This window comes from Haliaeetus leucocephalus, unplaced genomic scaffold (genome assembly GCF_000737465.1).
Source record: "Haliaeetus leucocephalus isolate CR32 unplaced genomic scaffold, Haliaeetus_leucocephalus-4.0 Scaffold450, whole genome shotgun sequence".
Lineage (NCBI taxonomy): Eukaryota > Metazoa > Chordata > Aves > Accipitriformes > Accipitridae > Haliaeetus > Haliaeetus leucocephalus.
Window position 1 is genome coordinate 16,821,405 of NW_010972886.1, and position 26,233 is coordinate 16,847,637.

The following is a 26,233-nucleotide window of genomic DNA, read 5'->3' on the forward strand; positions in this document are numbered from 1 at the left end:
TTTATGCTACCATGATACAATTGGATACATAACTAGATTTTAACACTTCTTAAATTACCTACAGTTTGTTTTTGAAATATTCTGATGGCTGTAGGTGGAAGCTATATGAAACTTGTTTAAATTTCTTCTTTTCTTAGAACTCTTTAATAGACATTTATAATCAGTTCCTGGCGGCATTAGAATCGCTGAAAGAATTTTGGGATGCCATGGATGAAATTGATGGGAAGACATGGGTGCTTGAGCCAGAAAATCCCACACGGAGTGCTACAGCAAGAAGAATTGCAATAGGTACGAAAAGATTTGAAGGAATACAGTGGGTCTGAGAAGTAAAACTTAGGGTGCTGTTGTGCTTTGCTTATCTAATCAGATGGTGCTTGTTGGTGTTAGGAAAATGAAAGGTAGCATTTAAAACCAACAAGACACAACTCTCTTATTCTGTATAGTTAAAAAAATAACCTCCCAGAGAATACTAAACTTGTTCAGAAAATTAATTACAACTTTATGGTGTCACATAAAATGAAAGTTTCTGCAGGAAATATTGTGTATTTGTAAATTATGAACATGTAACTGTCAAAAACTGAGGACTTGCATGATAACTCGAGAAAAATCAGTTATTTTTAAAAAATCAGCTTGGATGAAGCCCTTGTTCACAAATTCCAGGGGGTTTTTAACAGCTTATTACTTTAGATTGATCCTGTCCTGGAAGAGTGAAGGGAATGTTAAGAGTGCAGTCAAAAGGGAGAAAAGGGGGTTAAAAGAGGCAGGTGGAAAGGACAAAGAAATACGAGAAGAGAGGAAATGCGAGGCTTACAGTGTTAAAGTACCTTAATTCACATGCTGATGGCTGGCATTTCAAGGTCTTAATATATATAGGATGAGGAGTCTTGTAATTGTAAAGGAGAAACTTGCCACTGTCAGAGGTTAGAAATGGGGGGTGAGGGCGGAGTGTATCTTTGAAAGAAGAGTTCTGATTTTTAGCTTAAATCCAAAATATCAATAGCACATTGTAGAAATCTGAGAACATACAATGGACCAAAGTAGACCTATGTTGTCCCTGAAACCGGTGGCAAGAATGATTGAAGAAGGAAAGGAGCTGGTGGGGTGCTGAGGCTGCTTCTTCATTGGGGGTGGAGGGAGGGACAGAAAAAGTTCAGCAACTGGCTAAAATGACATGGGTTGGACAACACTTCTTTTTTGTGTGTGCGTGCAGTCAGGGTGGCTTTATCTTGGTTCTGCTGTACTTTGACACAGACCAATGAAAAGGAAAGAAGCGCCTCAAAAAGCGCCTCACGGTACATCAATGGAGGGCAGTACAAGGCTTTGAGCCCTTTGAAGATTGTGATGAACAACAGTTATGACTAAACTTTGATTTCAGTCATTCCTCCCTTCAAGGAGGGCAAGCCTAACATACCTCTTTATTACAAAAAATGTTGGGTTTCACCTGGTTTTATTTAGAAGAGAATTTGCTGTGAGGTTTTTAACCTGGATCCAGAACATTTTTGAGCTGCTTACCCCTTATGAATAGCAGACCTTAGGAGGATGATGGGGTATCTTGTAAAAGAAAAAGTATTTGCTATTTCAAAAATATGCCATTGTTCACTCAGTCCAGGAGTATGCTGGGGGGGGACACACGGACTTTTACTGCTTAATAGGGTCTTTATGCTTCTCTCTTTGACTGTAAAAGATAATGAGGAATTAATAACAATTACTTCCCTACTACCTTTAAAATTTCACTAAGATTTCAAGTGGATTATGTCATCCAGCTTGAGTTTGATTATTCAGAAACAAGTCTAAGTGTTAGGTTAAGATTAGTCTAAAAGAAATGCAAGACTGGCAGGTTTTTTTAATCAGTTGCTATTTTTAATTACAGTCCATTGAAATTTAAATATTTAATATATACTAATATTTTGTACAGTTAATTTGGATACCTACCAACTTTTTAATCATTTACTGCAATGAAAAACAGCCTGAATTAACCAATTTAAAACTGCTTTTAAAAAAAGGTTAATGTTTCCATTTTCAAATACTTGACTGCAAAGAAAAGCTTCCCCTATGACTTACTTGCTTTCTTATTGTAGGGAACAATGTCTCTGTGACCATAGAGGTAGATCCTCGGCATCCAAGCATGCTCCCCGAGTGTTATTTTCTTGGAGCAGATCACGGTAAGGCAGCAGACACACACTGTTTGTTTCTCTTCTAGAATCTGATCTCTGGCAAGCAGATAGTAGCGTAAGCTATGTCAGACTCCTGGGGTAAACTTTACTTAAGCAGAGCCAGGAATTAAGCTGAATACTTGTGTAGGAGAGTGTTACACAGTAGATGCTGGGGTTTTTAACAGCCTAAATCCATAGCATGCTGGTTTGCTCTGTGAGTGACACTTTTTTCCAGTGCTTTCCTAGCACAGTTTGGAGGGAACTCTGTCCCCTACAGGTGATTACCTAACTGTGTTTATATTTTAATATAATTTTCTTTAAAAAATAAAAAATTACTACATAAGTCCTAATAGTGTTTGGGAATATTTAAGTCTCTCATTCTGTGTCCCACAGCTTTTTACCAACTTTTTAAGGTAACTACGATCGTATCTTCAACAGTATGATGTTTTAAATATTAGTGTAATGAATTCCCCAAACTGAAAACTAAGAGCAGTCTTTGACTTGGGTACCTTAAGTAATTAAAGAACCCCTGACCTATTCCTTCCCCTTCAGTGCTGAAATATGAGAGGTTAAATTGGGTGGGGGAGCGAAGGGGATTGTAAAGATGATGTAATTATTTATGTACATTGTTTGCAGTGGTTAACCCTTTGAGAATTAAGCTGAACAACAATATGCACTTATGGTAAGCATCTTTAATAATACAGGTTTGAAACCGAAATGGTATTTGCCATTCCTAGTGTTGACTTTTTTCACCCTCTCTCCCACCTGCAGGGATCCAGAAATCAGTTTATTACAAAACTTGAAAGACCTCTTAGAAATTGATTTTCCATCTCGTGCTGTGTTAGAAAAAAGTGTAAGTTGCTTTTTGTTAATCATCAGTCGTTATTTCTGAATAAGTAAAATTTAAATAGTCACTTTATAACTGCCAGCAAAAATAAGAGACTTCGAAGAGAGGTAATTGGATTAATATATTGTCATAAGGACTTCTGAACTTCAAGCAACAATTGTCAGAGCTTGTTAACCTTTGATTAGAGGTGCAGACTTTCCTGTGGCCTTCATAGCAGTAAGGCGATTAATAACAGGCTTCACTATTAAAAGGGAAAGAGGAAGTTCCAGAGTAGCTAATGAGATGTGGAAAATCCAAACACTCTTGTTACGGATGTTGATGACTTAAGTTCTAATTAGGCAGAGCTCCTTAGAGGGGACAAGAGGCCGTCCAAATACTGGTGCATTTCAAACAAACTTGGAATTAATTTTTCACAACGCTGTATTTACTAGCTTTGCTTTCAACTTGTGAAATTTTTAAATTAATATCTGACTGAGGTCTCGTGTCTAATGTCCAAATGTAATGACAAATCATTGTGTTTAATAAAAAAGAAACAATGGGGCCCAAGAGTATGAAAATGCTTGTCAAACTCGATGTAATTCAGTGAGAAGATAAAATAGAACCTACTAAAGTCTTGTACGTCCGGCACGTAATCTCACTCTTTATGCCATAATGGTGTAAACATATATATTGAAGGCAAAATACTTAGTAATTCTAAGTAACAAAAACCGCAAAAGCAAAGACAAATAGATGAACGTGTTTTCTGTGTTACCAGCCCTATTTCTTCCTTTCAGTTATACTGCAAGCTAAAACATGTTGTGTTTTAAGGATTTTGCTAAGGACTGTGGAATCTGCTATGCCTATCGACTCAATGGCACTACTCCAGATCAAGTGTGTGATGATCCCCGATGCGGACAACCTTTTCACCAGGCTTGCCTCTATGAGGTAAAATAATTAATGGGACAGACTTGCTCATTAACTGACAGAGTCTAGAATGTAAGCATTGCCCACTGAAATTTAAGATGAAGCAAAATCCTTTAAAGGAGTGCTACAGCAGTCACTGTGCTTCCTCTTCTCTCCTAAGCCACAATTCATAAATAGGCTCCCTGTGGAAGGGAACCTGCCTCACTTTGTGATTATACAGACTCTGACTTGACACACCCCGTGTCAGGTGTTGATCAACTGAACTCTGTTTGGAAAAAACCCTGGTAATAGATTGTTCTTAAATTTGATATGGAACAAATGTGAATTTTAATCCACTTACTTATGTTGCAGTGGCTACAAAGTCTTCCTTCTAGCAGACAGAGTTTTAATGTCATCTTTGGTGAATGTCCATATTGTAATAAGGTAAGGAAAACTCATGAAAATGACTGATTGAACTAAATTGTTAGGTTTCGCCTTTATGTAAGCTACCACAGACTAAGTCAGTTGTAAAAGAGAGTATGTGGCTACTATATTCCCTTTACACATTGGCATAAAGGGAGGAAAACTTTAAATTCCCATGCATTTAATGCATCAGCATTTAACTAAAGGTTTTCTGAAACAGTATAAAGACAGCTACACACCAGTTATCAACATACTAGTGAGAGTAATTAAATATCACGCCGCATTTTACTCCATGATACTTTTTTAATGTTGCTGTAGTAAAGATCCAGTTTAAAAAAAAAAAAAAAGTATCCCAACATTTTAACATTTGTAACACGAAACAGCCTTGTACAAATAGCTTAGTACATACATAACTATTGAGTGCAGATTTGGAAAGTTTAAGAGAACTTGCCTGTAAAAGAGATGTATTGACAGTATTATTTAAAAAAATCTTTTTCAAGCCACTGACGCTGAAATCTTCAGTGAAGAAACTTTGAGGGAAAAACTGTGTGATGGGCACACGGCTGCACTTACACTGAAGACACTGAAACAGTGACATCAAAGAAAATACAAGGAAAGTAATATTAGTAGCAGAAGTACAAGTATAGCTATACTGTAGTGGTATGTTTTGTCAGTAAATGCAAGCCTAAATATAATGGACATCGAAGGACTAGTGATGTCAGAATCAGTTTCTTGCAGTGATAGCGGATGATCTGTAGTTAAGAGTTGATTGTGTTTCTTTTTGGATTCTGAGAATGTTGCTTGGGGGTCGAATGGTGGTAATTCTCTTGCAGTGTCTTTCTGCAGGAAAAGAAAATAAATATGGTAATAGCAAACTTAATATTGAATAATCGAGTGTGAATCGGAAAAACAAAGACACAAAAGACGACATCTAGGTATTTAAATTATCCTGGAGAAAGCAAGACAATTCTTACAAAGTCTTAACTCTGGGATTTGCAGGTATAAGTATATTGTATATTAAGTGTACAACATTAGGTATGATTAAACACCGTCTAAGGAGACATACTCTATTACTGAAGTCAACAGCTGAAATCCTTCTATATCTTTAACTTGTTTCCAAATAATGTTAATATTTTAAGTCTTTACAGTGTTCCTGCTAATAAAGTTTAGCCTGGAAACCCTAGACATTACTCTGAAGTCTGATTTGCTGTTTTAATTTGTGTAAGTTTTTGGTTTTCCTAGTGAAGCTAAACTTCTCCTGCTTTATCACCGATAGCATAAATATGCGAATAGTGGGGATTTTGTTCTAGTTGGATAGGGTGGTGGTTGGGGGCTTTTTAGGTCTCCAGAAGCAATGTCATCCTTGGCTTACCTTTTTGATCTCCATTTCTGAAAGGAATCCCCAAACACTATGCTTCTGTTTCTCATCTATCCAAGACTTGACCATATTTTCCATTGTCCCTTAGAAAAATTTCTACCTCTGGTTTCCTTTCCATGATCCCATTTGCAATATGTTATTTTTTACCAATACATCCCACTCAATTTCAACCCTAGCAATGTAGTTTTCTTCATGAAAATTCATAATGTAAATTGTATTTCTCTAATAGAAATTTCCTGTCTTCCTGTTTTATTCCTCTCTCAAATTGGTGACAGACATGTCTGTTTCTCTTCTTTTAATTAAATATGGGCTCCATCTGATAGAAAGATACTATTACATCCAACACAAGGGCAGCTCACAGGTTTTTTCTTCTCTGCTTTTTGTTTTTTCCATGTATTTTCTAGATATTACCTCGTTCTCTCTTCCCCAGGTTGTCTAGCTGTCCCGTCTCTCATAAGCATCCTACCCTTCTTGTCCTACTCCTCTCGGTCAGGTGTTCCCCTTTCAGCATAGAAATGTTTCTTGGTTTAATTTATACCTACACTTTAACTGCTTTCCAGTAGCATCTTACTAAGCAGACACACTCAATTCGTTCATTGTCCCAGCCACGTGATGTTCTTCTGAATGGACTTCCCCAAAAGATAAAAAAACAGGGAGAAAGAGAACTTTCCCTCCAAGTTCTGTATTCAGACGGTTAACTGCATCGTCTGTTAATAGCAACAGGGTGGCGATCCCATCTAAGTGGCTAACTTAGAGTGAGGTGCCTGCAGTTTACTACTGCAGGCAGTTGCCTTCCCAAAGGGTTTGGAATTGCTCTCTGGAGAATGCGTGACAGCCTCTCGCCACTCTAGTTCCTGCATGAACCATTGTTTTTTCCCTGCTTTGTGCCTGAAGAATGCTCCTGAATTTTCATAACCTCAGTACTCTAAAATTTCCTATATAGCTTTCCTTTACCAACCTCCTAAATTATGTGAAAGAAATTGAGAGGAAGTCTGCAAAATGAAACTAATACAATCTTGCCTTTTTTTCCTTCTCCAGTTTCTCACTTGAATATCTTAAATGTTATCTGACATCCGTTTTAACTCTCCCCTATTATGCATAATATTCAGTGAGTACCACAGAACTATTCTACATCAATGCAGCACTATTAATCATACTGGAGTAGCAGCTTCTCCTTAATAAAGACTAAATCAAAACACAAATATAATCTAAATACTAGACCAGCAATTGGTCCCTTTTCTGCAAGAATGTGCTTTTCATTCCTCCCACAAAAAGTTGGGAAACATGAATCCCCAAGTTACTCTCCAGTGTCAAGATCTGTAATCCATACTGTGTGCTTACTGTTCAAGTTAAATGGGGGAATTTACACCAGCTCTTTTTTTTCTTATGCCATGTTGGAAACCTAAATGTGGCTCTCTTTTCCATATTGGCTTCTTTCTTAGGACGATGGTAGCTTTTACATAAAATTAGAGGAGGGAGGAGATTTGGGGGAAGAATTTGCTACCTTTTTTTGCTAATATCTTTTAAATGTTACATTTGAGGACTAGGAAGTAGCACTGCAATACCTTCCTATTACAAAATCATATTTGTTACTTTGAGTCACTGTTGTGTCAGGACTCGAGAGACTTTTCAGAATCTGTCTACCTTGCTATCAGCCAAAACATCTCCAAAAATTGTTCTGCTCACCACTTTACTGCCTGATGCTCTCAGGTACAGCTGTGCTTTTTCTGCTTCACTCTCCTAGCTTGTACCAGAGTCTCCAGGCAGTGATCAGCAGACTGCTTGAAGCAAAGAATTTTGGATTAATAATAAAGCTAACCTTAAAGTTGCATTTTTGTGCTTATTAGAAATCGTCCTCATTTAACAAGTTATTTTTCTATATGAAAGAAACAGGTTAGAATCTCTTTGTTAAAGTATACATAAACTCCATAGAAAAGGAGCACAGTATGATTACTAAGGTGTACTTTATCTGCATTATTTTTACTAACATTTTTTTCATCAATTTTTTCATGTACAGTTGAAAAGTGTGACTGAATACATTCATTTAACCCTTTTATGCAGTAAATTACCAATAATATTTGAGATGAGTTAGTTAACTACTAAAATCCTCAGATTAAACAGTCAGAATTTAAGAACTTAATTAAGAGTGCTATGAAGTTTTCCACTATGTAGAAAAGGAAACTACTAAAGTAAGTTTCTACCAAGAAAACAACAGGGTTCACAAACGGAGATTGTTGTTTCCCCAGCACCTTTATCTGATGAGCAGACACACTGTTGCAGTACTCAAAGCGCAGTGTTTTACTATCAAACTATAAAAAACCAGGAGTGGTAGTTTGGGAATAGTATGACCAAGCAACTATACAGACTTTTAGTGTTTGTGGCATATATTTAGTTTAGGCTTTGTTTGTGGTCGTGTGGTGGTTTTGTTGGGTTTTTTTAAACTCTTGTTTTTAGAAAAGCTGATCTTTCTCTTGCAAGGTGCCATGACTGTTCTAAGGTAACACCAAAAACCTCACCTTTTGGGGGTGTTGAGTCTCCTGAATCGTAGTGTAAAATTTAACTAGCTTCTTTTCAGCCTGGAATTGCCGGTGTGTTACCCGAGCATGGGGCCTGCTTAGGCAGTTACATTCTTCCTCTTTCACTGTGTTTTCCTTCTGTTGCACTGGCTTTGGTGAAGGCTTTGGTAAGCGAACCTGTAGATGTACAGATAGTAATTCTGTATGCTGACAAGAATTCAGTAACGTTCAAAATTGTCACAGGTACCATTCTGATACTTGGACCTGTCAGGTTTGAGACAGGTAAGTTTAGTGCCCTCTCTGCACTTATTCCCCGGGCTTACAAGAAACTCAGTTTTAGGCTTGGAATAATACAAGCCAGTAAGTGTATGCCAACTTCTGGAGTATGAGACGTAGCTCCTGGCTTTTTTCAAGCACTTTTTTCCCTCGCCGACCCCAAAAGGTGGACATTGAGCTGACAGAGCAAACAAACTCCCAGGAGATACCATGCATTACTGCGATGCCCAAATCCTCACCTGCTGAGGCTCCGTTTGGTGAAGCATCCTGTTAAACTTAGTTGGCTTTTCTTTATCTTGGAGTTGTTTGCCTGTTACCCCAGTACAGGCTTTGTTTTGACAGACGTATTCTTCACCTTCCATCTTTTTTTGCTTCTGCTGAACTGGCTTTGGCATAGGCTTTGGTAAGCGAACCTGTTGATGTACAGTGAACTATTTTGTATAGTGAAAAAAAGTCAGTATTTCAAAAAGAAAATTGTTCCGTCTTCAGTTCTGAGAACACAGAATGAGAGTAAGCTTTTATCTTTCTCAAAAGAATTGTTTTCAGCATTTTAATTATCAATAAATGTCTTCTTCAAACAGTACAAAGTTAGAGCTATGCTGTATTTGCGAAGTATGCTATAAAATAAACTTCAGTTATACATTTCAAAACATTCACTAATAGCCTTTATTGGGAATGATGCCAGTAAGTCACTGTTTGTTTCATTAACAAGTAAAGCTGAATGCATTTTGTATCACTGGATTGAATCAAATGCAAAATTCTCTAAAGTAAGATAATCGCTAAGTCTTCTGACTTGGGTAATCTAATTTAAGAGTTAAGACTTATATTCTACAGTCTCCTAAAATGTAAATGGGGAAATACATGGTGAATAGTTGCATGAGTTAATGCAAGTTTTTTCCAGTGCTGCTCTAAGCAGTAAGTATCAAATGATGTCTGGTTTTGGCTTTTGTAACTTGGAAGACAAATGTAGCCAAAACACAGGCTGTATGCCACATGCCTTTGGTACTTCTGGCACACTAATAACTCCGTAACTGTAATGTTTGCATATGGTCCTCTATGCAGCAGCTGTATCTGAATATAGCAGCTAAAAAAGAAATAATGGGCTGCTTTTTTATTCTGCAAATTAAATACATACAGGAGATAGAAACTGCACAAACTAAATACCGTTGAAAGTGCCAGCAGGCACTTCATATATTGTTTAATCCAAAACACCTCTTAAGAATATAATCTGTATAGTTCTGCTCTGTGAAAATTACTAACTTTAGGAACATAAAGGTGTATCTGTTCTGAACAACTCAAGCTAGTTTCAAACAGTCTACCTCAGGACCGAACGCTGTAGGTAGCCCTGAGCAATGGAATTGCACAGGCGAGGCTCGGTGCCACACTGACAGTTACCTGAATGCAGGGGCCCAAGCTGTTTTCTCTGCATCAGGGCACCACACAGCACCATGCAAGAACTGCTGAGCTTGTTGCCAGCAACCCCTGGTATCTTCACAATGTATACATACTTTAAATTACTACACCAGTTTCAAAACAGGACTTGGAGCACTCGTGAAAATATTTATTTTATGCCTAAAAATTACCATAGTCCACACTAATAAAAATTACAGGTTGGTATCGATGTAATTACTTTTTAATACAAAATCTAGCAGGTAGTCAGCTGGCCTTACCATACTTCATTTGGGCATAATGCTGGCACTTTTACTGCAGGTGAAAAAGCTAAAAATATTTAGCCGCTGCCAAAAACTGCGGTAAACAAATTTGAGAATTAATGCAATTAATATTTTATCACCTATGTTTGGTGTGCAATTGAAACAAAGAACCAGGATGTAGCCACTGTTAGGCTTTTTATGTCACCTCAAGATTAGACTCATATACTATATAGGGAGCTGCATCTTAAAATTCATGTTCTGTAGCAATTCCTCTTCACATCATCTTCAAGGAGCTGATGTTACAGGATCCCCTTTACGGGTGTTTACTGGTCTTCAGAAGGGAATTAACCCAAAATCACCTCTTTCCTGTGTACCAAACTGGTACAGGTGGAATCAGACAGGTCATCTGGAGTCAGATTCTGCTCATAAGCAAAGAAGTGAGGAGACAGTGGATTGTTTGTAGTGGCTCCCACTATTCTTAGGTTGCCTCTTTAATGGGAGAAGTGTTTGGTGAATAAAAGGAGAGGTGGAAAGGGAATGCAGAGATGAAAAGAGTCAGACCTAGGATAACTACAGACAGGGCCGTGAAGAGATGCAGTGGGAAGTGCCTGCCTGTCATCGAACACTTTGTCAGGACTGTAGCACCAAAGTGTACCAGGCCTTGAACATCCTCTGCAGCCAGTAACCACAGATGGAAAAATTGGATTTTCTGAAAACAGCAATAAATTTAGAGAAAGTTCACTTATCTGCTCTTTCTACTTGTATTTAAGTACTCCGTAAGTCCTCTGAATAACTCTAAAATTTCCTTTCTGCAGCTGTTCTGCAGTGAATGTTACAGGCAACTTGCTCATGTAAGGCAGCAGAACTGGTTGAAGAAACATACTCGGATAAGAAAGAGGTGATCATTGGTGCAGTGCTAGCATTCTTACTATTCCAAGAAGCAAGACACTCAACATTAAAAATTTCTCTGAAAAAGTGATGACAGGTGCCAAGATTTAGTAATATGCAGACATACTCTCTCTCTCTGATCTTGTTCTTGGCCATCAAAACCAATTCCGCGTAGTCCTACAGCACAAGAGTGCTGATAACTGACACTCCTCATTCATGGATTTTTCAGTGGGGTTGTGCACTTGCAAATAGCAAGTGCTACAGCAGCTTTTACAGCCTGGAAGGTCAGGATCACCCTTTATGCCAGCATACTGTCAAGTGTTAGGCCAGGCAATAAGAAGAAAATAGATTTACTATTCAGTATCTGACTCTTAAGAAATCAAAGACTTCTGTGAACCAGAGATCCAACAGGATCAGCTGGAGATCAGTTAACAGCTACCTGATATTTCAATTCAGTTCAGAAAACAGTACAAACTTAAAAAAAAAGCTTCTCAAATTAGTGAGGACAAAGTGGTCACCATCATAGCAAGAGAAATACTGTTACTGAAACAGCTTTTGGTTTTGTTAAAAGAAAAAAAAAAAACCAAACAAAAAAAACCAAACAGAAAAGTCAATAAAATTGCCAAAATAAGTATCTGTAATTACCAAGATCAAAACCCAGTGCCTTTTTATTAAACATGAACTTTTGTTCTGCCTTCCATAATACGTAAATACTGCTGACAATTGGTTTGTGAGGCACTTGCTACAATAAAATGTAATTGTATCATGAGAGAAAGGTGACAATCAGGAGATCATGAAAAAATTACATATTCTCACTGGTGGTTAATTAGCCATGCAAAACCCCCTCAAACAGATATTCTCTTCTATTAGGAATGATTACTATGCAGGCCTACAGATGTCAATACCACAGTCATTCAAATACTTCTTTCCCTACTAATTGAAGGTTGTAAAGCTCTGGTGCCAAGGTTTTGCTTCCAAAGAGCTAATTTATGACTAGAAGGATATTTTATGTCTTCAGTTGCAGCAGCTACAAAACTCAGCAAATCAGAACCATCTGTGCACTGATACTTGAATCACCATTCATCTAGCAGCCTATCAGTCACATTAGTTTGCATCCTGCATTCTTGGCTCACATACACTTGTGATGGTCCAAAGTTCACCAGAAATATTAAAAATGAATGGTACCCTGACCCTGCCTTATTGCACACGCATCAGAGACAGAAACAGGGCTTTTGCATACGGGGAGTTTCAAGGCAGAGGTATGATGGGACTGACATTTCACAGCAAGTCCAATAAGACTGCTAATTACCTCAATCTCCACTTATTAAAACACGGTTTTATTAACTGTACAATTTCAGACTTAAAAGTACAAAAGGAAAATATAACACGATAGCTGTCAGTTTTAAAATTCTGTGTTAGTGCATCACATAGCACTGCATACCAATAACACAGTTAAACCCCAGAATAATACCTCCTCCACATTAGGGGCTGCAGGAGTATAAAGGCAAACGACAAAGAACAGTTTGAAAGCAAGAAAATGAATTAAATGCTTTCACTAATAAAGGTAACTTTGCTTTTAATCTGGAACGAAGGAAAAACCTGGCATTCAGGCTTGTCTTCAAGATGTTAGTGAACAAAGTCCTTTACTTCCCCATTATCCTGAAAGTAAATCATTCTCCACAGACCTACTGCTTTGAAGTGAAAGGCTGTAGGTCAAAAGGACTCATGACAGTTCTTCCTCCTTAAGGGTTGACATCCCACTTTTTAGCAAAGGCAGGGGAAACAGGAAGTAACAAACATGGTGTATTTAAGGCAAAAGAACTGCTGTGTCAGTCTCATTTTGAGATCTTAAACCATTTCCTCTTCTACAAAAGAAAAAGCAACAATCAAGCAGGAGATGTCAGAAATAATCCCAGAACTGTCTTTCTTACTTTTGACACTTCAGCAGCAGAGTGAGTTCGTGTGCAGGCTGCAGCGGAAAATTCCAGAGGGCCATCGTAGCGAGTTCCACTTGACTCTAGTCCATCCAGCAGGATTTTCTTGAGCACTTGATACTTTGGCTTCTCATCATAAGCTAAGCCATAAACACATGCCAAAAACTTGGATATTTCACCTGTAGAGCATATTTTAATGTAAATTTCACTTGCTGTAGACCTAGAACTTCAGAAAGAATTTAAGTCCAAAATGGATGCCAATCCTACACTGCCAAACAAGATGACACCATTTCAGCTGAAGACACACTCAAAACACAGAACTAACACTATCTTGTCTTTTTGAGATGAGAAAAGGAAAAGATAGACTTGGATAAATAAGCTAACCCTTAAGTGTTATGTCTTGTTATGCACATGCACTAATTCATATAGTACCGAAAGCTATCTAAGTATAAAAATTAGTCAAAATAATTTACTGACAAATATTGATAGTTCTGTATAAAATAAAAGTATTTTATATTTGATAGATCATAATACCCCTCTATGTATTAACTACTCTCAACAACACTATTTTAATCTGCATAGATATTACACTTTGAATGCTTTGGAAAAAAGCTACTTTTTTTTTTTTTATACTTCTACTACTTGGACACATATTGTTTTTGAGATTACATCCTAGAGCAGTCTAACAGCAGCATTATTTTGCTATCGTTATCAAGCAGTTCTAGAAACAGGGAAACCACTGAACGGGCAGAAATAATGCTATTAGGAAAAACATATGTGGCGGGGGGGAAATCAAACTTTTCTTTCAGTTGAAGGCCCAAGTGTATCCTAAAACTGGAGTACTACACCAGATATTAGCATCTGATAAAATCCCAGAAGTAAAGATTTATTAAATATGTATACACATCATGAATATATGTTATGTAATACATGATACATTCCAATAATTCCAATACAGAAATGCTATGAAAATAAGTCAATAAATCAAAATAGATACTGACCTTTGAAGAAAATTTGGTGTTTTCCCTGGGTTACTTTTGTATTTCAGTGAAGGAAGAAACATATGACAAGATAAACTGTCCATTCATTTGCTTTTTCAAATTCTGAATACTAAGCAATAAACCTTTTGTAGACAGTTGCTTACTATTTCCATACTAAGAGCTACTTCTGTTTCTAAGATAGTCACTGCTTCCTAACACCTTGGATTACATATGGCTAAGATCCCTTATGTCACAGTATGGCATACATCACAGATGAGACTAAGATTTTTATACTACCACACACTGGGGATGAAAATTTAGCCCTCAACATCCATTTCATCTGCTTCATACTTGTTTATGGGATAATGCAGGAAAGTAGCAGAAAAAGAGTTCCTGCAATAAAAGCATTAAGCATCCCAAGTATCCTGTATCAGTAATCATCAAGAGTCATTTATTGCAGAGTGACCAGCATTCAACAGCATCCAGAATTTACCTTCTTCCTCTGCAGTAAACAAGCCTTTGAGCTAAAAATGCTTAAAATATAATAAGCTTGTACATGAAGGGCCTGATCCAGTTCCACTGAAGTCAGAAATATTAGTTCAATTAAACTGCAACCTGAATTAACGAGTGTGACATGATCTAACAATGAGTATTACGTAACTACTGCGTTATCAGCTAAACACAGATACTGCAGGCTGAATTCTTCTGTTGGATAGGTATGCGTAAGAGTGGTTCACGCAGGCTTGATTTCAAGGGCTTGATTCAAGGATGACTTCTGCTTGCATGCTAGTTTGCCCTAAGACCAGAGCCCAGTAATACTGCATGGACTCAGGCAAAACTTAGCAATTGCATTTAAGATTTTAAACCGAAGACTTTGTTAAATTTGTGTTACTTTCACTTATCTTCTGCTTCCCCCAAATAGAGTAAGACATTCAAGTATTTTTTGTAACAGGCTAAAGAACTATATGGTACATAGTGCAAGTACACTTACTACAGCTGCTTCCAGAAGAATCCCATTCCATCACTGAATCTGGGAGCTCATCCATAAGCCTGAAACAACATGAGAGTGCAACAATTTTATGTGGTTTTGGAGCAGGTGATTCTTCATTTGGGATTTCGGAAGACAGCAAGTCTCAATTCCAAAGGGAGTGGACCTCCGGGATAGCTAATGATTCACAGTACTGCTTTTAAAACAAAATCTCCTCTTACCAGCTATATTTTTAACTCTTTGGAGACTGCTGATTTCACCAAGACCAGGCTTACAGCTAAGACTGCGCTTTAACATTAAGTTTTTCTTTGCAGATGTTTTAAGCTTTCTAGAAAGAAAAAGAAAAATCCTTTGAGCTGAAATGGCTTGTTCTGATTTCAGCTTAATGATTGATACTTGTATTTTGGAATTTAAGAAGCAGTTCTGGTCTGCCTACTAGTCATTTAGCATCAGGCTCTTTCTGCCACATAGCTCACAGGCAGCTGGGTGATGGCTGTCAAAATTACAAGCAGGCACGGCAGGGACAAAAGGGGAGAGGGAGGTTAAACGACCTTAAGTCCCATGCACTTCATAAACTGAAGGGCAGGGTCACAGATGTACTTTCTATCTATCCAGAAACAGAAATAGCAAAGGACACTGGAGCTTAGAATCAATCATACCCTAAAAACAGATGAAGTATCACCAGCTCATCTTTGTGCAGACATGAACCAGGATGATCTCCTAGCACCTGTAGGAACCTGCAGCTGCACAAGCCCCCTTGCCCCGAGTAAGTGAAATCTGTTAGTTCAGTCTAGCTGTTAATACTGTTAAAGGATCCCTTTTGTTTGTTTAAAGGAGCCATAAAAGCTCCACCAATAAGTAATGGGGTGTGTTCTCAAATGCATAAAGTTGGGGTACATAAGCTAATACCTTCAATTCAGTAATCTGTTGTTTAGTATCAGAAATAGGGGGTTCAATTTTGGGGAAATGAAACATTTAAACATAAACATTTTCCTGTAACCTAGCTTAAATTCCAATTCAAATGGAGCCTCTCCTCCAATTATGGAATGGCACTAACATTTCTGAACTCAAATATACCAGCAGTCCTTAAATATCCCCTTACCAATGCTGAAAGCTTTGGCACAGCTGCCTCATTGCCCCAGTGTTACTTGGGAGGAAAGACTAAGAACTTGTAGTGAAAGGGTGAGAGGATGAGACAATTCGTGAACAACAGAGTTGGAGGTGCTGCTCGGGCTCCTCCCTTTCAACTGCACCCCACCTTCCAGGCCCAGCCCCTTCTTCCTCAGTGTCACACAGACTCTGCAGCAAAGGACTGGCACGCTTAGCAGGGATTCAACTGTGCTGCTTAATGTACTAACTAACCTGTAGGCAACTGGATACACACATATATCCAGATGTCTATTTCTGGCCTTTGAAAACAGTATAGGCACTGAAAATCAAGATAAATAAAAGGGGATTACCTGACCAAGTTACCTAATACCAAGAACATAATTCATTAGACTAACTGGATATTTCTGATAAATAGAATCCATATCATTTTCTGTGCATTTCCTCAAAGCATCTGTTTGCTTGGCATCCTGAAAATGCTAGCAATCTAAGGGTTAACTGCAAGGGAAGAATTAGTGAAGCAGCTTGATTGATTAAATTGATTTAACATTGAATTGTATAAGTGTTACCTTGCAGGGGGTTGTGTAATGATCAGAACTTCTAAAGGAGAAATATTAAACATAACATACGATGTCAACATTTACAGATGCAATCTGTATTATCCACAGTCTGCAGGCTAACCTTTTTCTGTGTTGAGAGCCAATGCCACACTGAATTTGCAGATTGATTTCTGTGGATCAGCTATCCCTATTGTGTACCTCTGTTGTGACTTGCCCTACTTAAAAGTTTGCTGCCTTCTCCAATTGTGATGTTACATTTATGGGTAACTACTTTTCTGTATAGTCTTCTACAGCCTACACTGTACCACATGCAATTAACTCTCTCAAGTCCCAACCGTGAAAGCAGAGAAAGAAAACACTAATGCACTTGATTCCTTCAGTAAGCTCTAAATGAGTCATGCTGGGAAAAAGGAAAGATTTTAATCAAGTTCCTTAGTATTTTGGTATTTAATTGTTTTTAGTGGCAGTAGGCTTATATAACATGAAAAAACCTACATAAAGACATCTGAAAAACAGTATCATATAGAAAGTTAAATAAATTGAATGCATGTGTGGAAAAACTTCCAAGAGATGTTTGTATTATAGTCTCTACAAAGCACCCATGAAGTTTAATGGAAACACACAACAACCTTCTGTATGTGCAATCAGGCCTGCACTAATTCATGAATGTTTTCTTTAAAAAGGAGTATTAAAAAAAATACACAGCAGACAAAATGAGTACTGTGCATTTGAATTTATCATCTCGGTACAGCAGTACACACATAAACATGTGGAAGAGGGTATCCATACACATAGAGTCCACATTTTTAACTGCTTCTTTCTTGAGGAAAATTGTTTTAGCTTTCTCATAATGTGTTACTCTACAGCATGTAAAGCTGTCTTTTTCAGACCTGTTTTGTTAAGTGATGAGGGCATTGCAGGGTTCTAGGGTGGTATGCATGTGTACATGTGTACTTGTGTGTTGTTTTATTTTTACTTTGTTTTCGCAGTCTGGACAGCTACAGGGTCCTTCAGGTTCTGTTCCCAGGGTAGCTTCCCACATAACCATTGCAGCATGCAGTAGCCAAGGATTTCAAGGTCACCTCGTCTGGATGGGGCTAAAACGTGGGGAAGGAGGGGGGAAGAGGAAAAAAAAAAAAGATGAAGAATAAGAACCTCTTCTTAGGAAATAGAAAAGACTTTGACTGAACTAGTGTTGATGAAATATGAAAAAGCCAAATGGGCAAAGTGTTTTGTTTATTCAGCTGTATTAGACCTAAAACGCCCCAGCATTTGGCCACAGTCCACAGACAGGCAGTGACTTGTTACTGTTGAAGTAAGGGTCAGTTTCCTCACCTCCTCCAACTTCATCCTTCCTCAGTCTGGCCTGTCACATGGACTTGATCCCCATGGCCTCTGACATGATCCAGACAGCCCATAACTGAGTACCAACACTTTCTCAAAGAGCCAAGCAGTAAAACAAAGAAATAAATGTCTGCTGCTAAATTGCTAACACATGTTCCAGGAAGTCCATGGGGTCCACATTGGTCATGCAGGGACCCTGTGAGTGCAGACTAAACACTGATGGCCTTTCCTGTTCTCCTACAGAGCTATTTGAACTTGGAAGATATGACAAAACTGCCATCTAGTGTACATTTACACACCAAAGTTGTCTGCTACAAGTACTGTGAATTGTTTGTTTAGAGAGTTGTAGCATAGGCTAAAATGTACTTGGTGTTTAGCAAGTCCTGTGTAAACTTGCCACTATTGCTTCCAAAAAGGAAGTTATTTCAGGAACATCTTATTCTCACTCTGCACACCCCAGATACACTAACTACAGAATACAAATACAGTACATATAATTCAGTCACAAATTAACTGCATCTCCAACCATCTTCTGTGCAGAAAATTGGGTAACTGAAGTTAATCTATAGATTGACTTTTCCAAGAGAAGGGGGGGGGGGGGGGGGGGAGGAGGGGGAAGTGCAATACTAATAGAATTGCTATTGCTTGCTGCTATTCAGAGGAAACCAAACTTGAAAAAAATTGAACAAGCAGGATTGTTGTACTATTTCTTCATACACATTTGACTTGCAGCCTATAGTTTGCAAGTTGAAACCACATGGAAGCTGCAAAACCAGGAACTGTTAATTGTGATTAAAGACAGACAGGTGTAGAAGTTAAATTTATGCTTTTCCAAAATGAATTTGCACTTTCCAGAAAGAAAAGATTTCAGATTTGTTTGGTACTTTTTGTTTAGCCTAAAGCCTAGTAGTTGAGCACTGTGCTGTTAATCCAGCTGTAAACAGATACCATATTTTATGGGCCTTCATTAAATAAATTCCAGAAAGTCACTCAGCAAACTTATTTTTTAATTTAAAGAGTCATCTGCTAAAAGCTACAGTGCCAACACATCATAACTGTTTCTTGTTACCGTACACACTTTATTGTAAAAGCAGAAGATTAGTTCTTATACATTCTCTATCTTAACTGCTATTAGACTATGGGATTATTAAAGGCCCTTCTATCTAACAGAATGCTACACTATCCCTTGGGTGTCATTTATTTTCTGCACTAGATTCAGCAACATCCTAATGCAAGACTTGGCTCTCATATTAAAATAAAAACACAATCTCTACCACTTGCTGTTCTGTAGTGATTTCTTCAGCCATAAATCTCCTGTTAACTGTGGAACAATTCCATTCATACATATGTGTTCACAACTCCTTTTTCCATTATGGCAATTCCAGATTATAACCATATAAGCCAGCATTTTTGATTGCAGATCCTCTAATTTTCACACAATGCTTTTCTGGCACCTGCTCGTGTAAGATGAGCTACAGAAAGTGGCCTTTGGAGAAAAACTGTCAAAGTTACAATAGACCACTTTTTTCCACTGAGGGACTAATTGATATGAATCTGTAAATAATGCTAAGTCAATTAGATTTCAGAAGCTAACCTAAGATAACTTGTTTTCTGACAAAGCAGTCCCCAGAGAGTAAAGTTTACTTCACAGTTAACAGTTTGGCCATGACTAATTACCTTCTTGCTCACATGCCAATCTTGAGCCATTTTCTGACTAACGCTAGGGCAAAACCATCACAAATAGGGAGACGTGTGCAAGTAAGACTTTACTAGTACCTTCCTAAAGCCACAGTAGTCAGCTAGGGAAAAAAAAAGGTATGTGTAACTAAGCCATACATCACTAAAAAATAAAAGGGGAAATGTTTTACAGAGAGATGGTAAACTCCCATATCACTATCTCCCAGGTCACTGCAAGTGTTACTACATAAAGATATTTACATGTGTTTTTTCATAGAACCACGTGAAAACGTCAATGTTTGATTATTTGATTGTACTATCTTATTCTTTCTCTCTGCTCCTTTGTCAGCTTGGTATTAGAGATGCTAACTTCCACAACTTTTTAAATCATTTAGATCTTTATAAAGAAAGTATTCACTAACTAATCTTTAATAAATTAATATGATCTATGAACAATGGAATAATTAGGGTTTCACCCCAAATAAAGCACTAATACATAAGTTTCAACTATATGTTTACTTGCAAAAATAAATCTGCTAATACAACTGGAGGTTCCAAGAATTCTTGGTAAACATCAACTGACAGAAGTCAATCTGCCTTCATTTTAAATCTGATAGCCATGCAAAAATAAAATGATTCTGCTTGATAACTGTCACAAGAGTATACATTCAAAATAGTACTTATTTAAATCAAATTCTCTTATTTCTCTGTAGACTAAAGACTTGTTGGTGGTTTTTTTCTTTCTTTTTAATAGATATTTGATTTCTGCTTTTCTATTAACCAGGATTTTTTAAATTATTATTTTAGTCTCATATGAAATATTATTTAATGGGAACACATTGGTGATATTTTATTTCACAGTATTTTTATAGTTTAATTTTTTAATTTGAAGATTTAACGCCTGATTCTGTCCTCACTCCTGCCAAAATAAATGAGGAACAACTCCACTGAAGTTAATGAATTAACAACCATGTCAATGAAATCAGAGTCAGGCCATAACAAGTTTAATGTACACCACAAACATATACTCAAAACATGCAGGCACAGGGTTCAATGATAACTCAGAACAACGTAACTGAAGCAATTCACCCTGAGAAGAAAACGTATTATGTATCTCTGTATACTGGATTTGGCAGTTACCTAAGCCCTAATTTATATTCAGATTACTATTTCAAAATAGGTCATAAATGTTATCACACTGGCCACAATATGCTTTCAAAACTACACTGCTCCCAAGAACTCATCTGAAACCCACATAAAAATGGGAGATTTCCTCTATGGCCCTTATTAAGCTAACTTTCTCAAGCCTTTTGTAAGGATCTAGGAGGCTAACGAGTGACAGATGAAATGTTCTTCTATTATATTTAATTAGCACTGTTACATTATAATTTCACCATTAGCATTTCTTTAGATTGGAAGGTTTTCACAAAAAGGATCATTTTAGTTGCTCATATTGCATCTGCATGCAGTGGAACCTCCAATTCTCACTGGCATTACAGCATACAAATTCATGTTAATTCACAAACAAATATAACTCTCAGCCATTAATCCAAAAGCCCATAAAGGAAAGGAGTGTTAACATGACCACAGAGAAATATAATTATGTTAAAAACGTATCATCACAATGTTTTAATAAATGAACTAAAAGTGATATAACTTCTTAACTCAAGATTGAGATGATAAAAAAAACAGACAAATACAAGACTTGTCAAAAATCTGCCTACGTTAGGGGCAAGAGAAAGGAAAAGACCAAAAAAAAAAAAGCTAATAATGAAGTATTGCTTCCCCCAGGTACTGGTCAGTCTGAGGAGTTCACTGCAGCAGGACAGTGACTAACTGGATAGAGCGGGTGGCTACAGAGAAAAGGTTAGATAAATATAGTTAAATTAATGATAAATTTTAATCCTTGGAGGCCATTCCATACAGAGTTATCCAGTCTCAGGCAGGGCAACTGCCAGCAGGTCCAAGAACAATCTCTCCTCCTCTCATGTACAGTTCTGCGCCATTAGCTTGGCATGTTGCTGAAGTACTCACTGACAATAACCACCACCACAGAATGCTGGAAAGAAAAATCCAGTGCAAACATGGTGTCACCACAACAGGACTACAACTCTTCCAGAGAGCTCAGTCTGGGACATAGCAATGAGTGACTTTTCCTGCGCCACCTATGGTCTTTCTCCTCAACTCGGATCCTACAGCTATAAACTCAACTGGTCATATGGCTGATCAGCACAAAACATACTGCAGAGCTGGCAGGAGTTCCTGCAGTTGTTCACAGGGAGGATACAACCGCAACTCCCCAGCACTGACCTCACCTTGGGCAGTCACAGAGGTGCCATGCTGACAATATCGGCCTCACAGTCCTGGAGGCTCACGTCCTCTCAAAGGCAGCCTCGAACCTGGAGACCAGCCCGCACATCAGCACTGTCGGTCACGGGATGCAGTCCCAGCACATTAGTTGAATAACTCACTTCAAGACCCACAAAAGCAGGAACACCACTGCCGCTGTCCTGCCATGGCCAAGCTTATGAGCACACTGTGAGCCAGCAGGTCCTGGAGGCCAGAAGTTCCCAAACTGTGATCCTCAAACCTCTTCAAAATAGCAGAGCCGGCCCGGACAATCACAACAGCCTAATGTGCAGACATGTGCACAGCAACCTCCAAACAAGCAGTTACACATATCCACTGACCAGCAAGATCTAACTGCAGAGCCTCCTCGTTTTCATGTTTGCTCTGCTGCACCTGTAATAAAAGAGTGTAGCCAGCAGCAAAATTCTCCTCTAAACATGGACAGAGAGTGAATAATCATCAGGACTGGTGGAATGGGATGTGCTGAAAGGAAGAAGGCTGGGGTCCTTATTTGATGGGGAGAAGTTTATGTAGTGGGAAGGCTGGAAGATGCAAGGGAACTTCACCACAAGATCTGGGTGGGAGATAAAATGGTGGTGGCAAGAGGTGCAGGTACCTGGTCGGAAGTAAAAGGTTCCAAGCTTGTAGTAAGGAGAACGTGTGGCAGGAGAGTAGGGACAGGAAATTTTACTCTTCTTTCACATCTGTGTGGCAGAAAAAAAAAAAAAAATCATAAAGGTAAGGGGCTGGCAAGCAGCTGTGAGATTCACTAATTTTTTGAATTCCTGGTGTAGAGAATGAGAGCCAAAATTAAACAGCCAATTCCCAGCCACACTCATCAGTTGTGCTAGAAAGTTGTGATGCTCATCATATTATTTTTGCTGCTTCTGGACATTGTTGGCAGGACAGAATAAGCTTACAGAGGTGGTTATAGGAACCTATGCAATCTTCTCCTTGCTAAAGCCTGACTCTTCTTTCGCTTACAACTTCCTGCTCCCTCTTCTGCTGGGCACACATCTCTAATCCAACACTCAGAAACTACAGCATCTTTTTATTTATTTCACACTGCAAAGTTCCACCCATTTTTCACCAGATCAGTTATATTTGCCTTTTATTTTTAGGATTTAAAATTTGTCCTGCACACAGTCTTTGGGAAACACATACCAAACTGCAGCAAATCAATAATTCATTTGACCGACAAAAAAATCCAGCAGGCTCCCTCTGAATCCTAACTACACATGGACAGATGCCAAATAAACCTCTTGATCCAGAGCCATTTAGAGCTCTGTTCTCTGGAAGCCATGTGGGCTCAGAAAGAATATGTTTCCAGGCATAGGTGTTTATATTCTTGCACATCCTTCCTCACAAAATGAACCCAGCATATATTCTAGTCGACCCCTGCATGTAAAAGAAAAGGAAAAATGGACCAGCATTGAGCTATGTTTTTAATATCAAACAGCAACAGTTCTGTCAGACCAGCGGGGAAAGTAAGAACAAGAACTGCAGAGCTTTCCCTACAATCAGCCTGACGCCTGCATTGCTCTGTACAAACAGAGAGTACGGGCATTCAGATGGACCTCAAGGAGCGCATGTTGCAATAACCCAATGTGAGGGGCACAAAGAACTGGCTAAAATATGGCATTAAACATAGCTGCAACTGCCTTCCCCAATACAGAAGATGAAAATAAACACACTTTTGCTCAATGAAACCAGCTCAGACAACACTTATTCACCAGCTACAAAAAAGCGACAACCAGTGGGCCTAATTAAGGCAAACGTCATCAGACATTCTACTTATCCTTAAGCTTGTCAAAAGTCACTATTACTGTCTTAAGCAGCTTTTACTATTCCAGGTGTAGACAGAAGTTCTGCAAGGGTTTTGGTAGGCCCTCTACCCAATGCGAGAGGTGGCAAAACTGCTAATAGTTGCTGTGAAATGTTGTTAAAAGGAAGAGAGTCATCTTGAAATCTATGGCAAACACAAATATATGCTGGAGGGAATTCAACATAGACAGTTCATACTCTTATGTTCATCAATGACAGCAAATTAAAACTGGTCTTACGCACTCAATGCACAGGACCAGAGTATTTAAAAAAAACTCAATATGTTAAGCGCAGTATATCTCCAGAGAAATTAGGTATTGACTGCATGCCTCAGTGAGTAGAAAATCTACAAAAATCCATAGGAGGCATTGATCCAAATATTACTTTTTAACACTAACTATGTAACAATTTTTTAAATGTACACTGGGTGCAGATATAATTCTCTTTAATTATCAATCAACAAACAAAAATGTAGTACTGTTTATACAGTATGGTCTTTAAAAATGAATACAATGAATACACTCAAATACTACTCTAAAACTAACAATGCAGTTGTGCCACATGAAATCTGCATTAAAAAAAAAAAAGGTTTTAAATTTAAAAAACCCACATGCTGGTTGCAATGAGATCCAGCCACCAAATACAGGAATGCTGACGGTGCCGGTCAGATCTTGTGGCAAAGTCCAACTTGGGCCCTGACTTGGTTCAAAGTGAACTCTAGACGTAGACAGGGGATGTAACTGAGGTTGCGACGAATATTTGCAAACACCTGCCAAGTCTGGAAGTCCCCAAGCAGTGCTGTGGCACAGAAGAGCCAGTCTGTGGGGCCCACACACACTGGGCAGAGCAGAGGTAAGCCATGCAAAACTAAAGACAAAACCAGCATGGAGAGCTGGGACACGAGGCAGGGCAGCTGCTCCTAGCCTTTCCCAGCTCAGGGGGAATTCTTCAGTTCCAGCACAAAGTCAAAGCCATCAGTACCATCAGTGTACACCAGCATGCACTGAAGTAACTTGTTTGAAGGCAGCAATTCGCCATCAGCTGCCACAGGAACAGCACATCCGACTCGGCCCTTACCAGAGGCTGTCAGAAGAATACGGACTAATTCTACCACCCAAAAGTGTTACCATGCAGTGGCTGCTGGTAGGAAACTTTCTGGATCTCAGTGGACTGCCTAACCTCTACATTGAGGTTGAGCTGATGAACTGTACAGAGAGCCTGGGGAATAAACAGGCATGCAGCTGAGCTAAACTCTCAGTTCAACTAGGGAAACACCAGTGTTGATTTAAATTAGTGGGAAGTAGTTACATTTCACTGGTGTTATGCAAGGAGGTTATCAGCTTCAAGCATTACAAAGAGGCACTTTTGAAAGCAACAAATTCATAACTTGTTTTAAGTTTCAGCATGTACCTCAAATCGCTGTATATATTCAGGATGCTACTTTATGAGCAAGTCAAAATGTTCTCATTTGTCTAGCCCAGTGCAGCAACTGGTACTATTCAACGTTTTTGAGGTTTGAGATATTTATGTTGCTAAGTACATTCAGGAAACACCCTCTGGAAAGGATCTCATTTATATAAAATAACATTTGAAAATTAGAACTATATTCCATGTGCATTGAAATAAAAAAATACTCCACTCTGAAAAATCAGGTAATACTAGAATGAAGGCTATCTATGCAGCTTCAATTTGCCATCAGCAAAGCAGTCTTTAAACACCTTTCAGAAGAGCACCCCACCTCACTTGGTACATCAGACTGTGCTGAGACTCAATCATAAGTCGGGAGTACAGGAGACTGTTGAGCAAAGCAGCCCTTTGCCCCAGCTGTTGGAAGTCCTTCAGTATACTGAAACATATTCGCAACTCTAAACCTCACAACAAGAGGTGAGATGATGGAAGCCAGTTGCTGTGTTCTGTCATCCGGACCTGTGCAATCTCTGACAGAAGTCGCTACAGATGCATATTTTCCCTGGGATGTTGAGAGACCTGCTGCAAATGGGAACTCTGGTAATTTGACCTTAATGGATTCAGGCTGTTACAAGGTCAGAGCTGAGGCATTCAATGGGAATAGTTTGGATTCTCTGCAACATAACAGATACCACATCATGTTCTGCAGGCTTTTCCGGCAGGAGCATCAGAAAAATCTGTAGATTTTCTGTTTGCAGCTATTAACAAGCAAAAAATTTTCAAGTGGAAGATGGGGTAAGCTCCCTCAAGCTATCTTTCTGAATATTTTGTTTTCTGGAGTCCTCTGCTTTTCACCAATTCCCATCATGGCTTTAGCTACCTGAGGGGGTAATCTAACCCACAGATTGCAAAAGACAACTTAACTCACACTTGCATGTGCACACCTTTTGCCACCCAAGTTTGTAAAATTTCCCTACTCTTTCAAATAAAAGGAATTACCTGTCCTGTAATCACATACCCATCAACAGACACCTGTCCACTAGACAAA

The 26,233-nt window shown here is 38.5% G+C and overlaps 2 protein-coding genes across 6 annotated transcripts in view; one reads left to right on the plus strand and one right to left on the minus strand.

Moving 5' to 3' along the window:
• FANCL (Fanconi anemia, complementation group L) overlaps nt 1-4,852 on the plus strand; it is a 31,750-nt gene extending 26,898 nt beyond the window's left edge. For both annotated transcript variants that reach the window (XM_010574849.1, XM_010574848.1), the window contains exons 8-14: nt 138-288; nt 2,079-2,162; nt 2,790-2,835; nt 2,925-3,006; nt 3,808-3,924; nt 4,255-4,326; nt 4,806-4,852. In XM_010574849.1, the coding sequence (XP_010573151.1) occupies nt 138-288; nt 2,079-2,162; nt 2,790-2,835; nt 2,925-3,006; nt 3,808-3,924; nt 4,255-4,326; nt 4,806-4,841 (588 nt within the window). In that variant the 3' untranslated portion in view covers nt 4,842-4,852. The remainder of the gene's footprint in view (nt 1-137; nt 289-2,078; nt 2,163-2,789; nt 2,836-2,924; nt 3,007-3,807; nt 3,925-4,254; nt 4,327-4,805) is intronic.
• VRK2 (vaccinia related kinase 2) overlaps nt 4,665-26,233 on the minus strand; it is a 46,617-nt gene continuing 25,048 nt past the window's right edge. For 2 of the 4 annotated variants that reach the window (XM_010574845.1, XM_010574843.1), the window contains exons 9-15: nt 17,561-17,681; nt 14,921-14,979; nt 13,951-13,983; nt 12,947-13,128; nt 8,715-8,888; nt 8,200-8,376; nt 4,665-5,145 (exon numbers count right to left, since the gene is read on the minus strand). In XM_010574845.1, the coding sequence (XP_010573147.1) occupies nt 4,903-5,145; nt 8,200-8,376; nt 8,715-8,888; nt 12,947-13,128; nt 13,951-13,983; nt 14,921-14,979; nt 17,561-17,681 (989 nt within the window). In that variant the 3' untranslated portion in view covers nt 4,665-4,902. The remainder of the gene's footprint in view (nt 5,146-8,199; nt 8,377-8,714; nt 8,889-12,946; nt 13,129-13,950; nt 13,984-14,920; nt 14,980-17,560; nt 17,682-26,233) is intronic. The other 2 variants (XM_010574846.1, XM_010574847.1) reach the window with 2 other exon arrangements.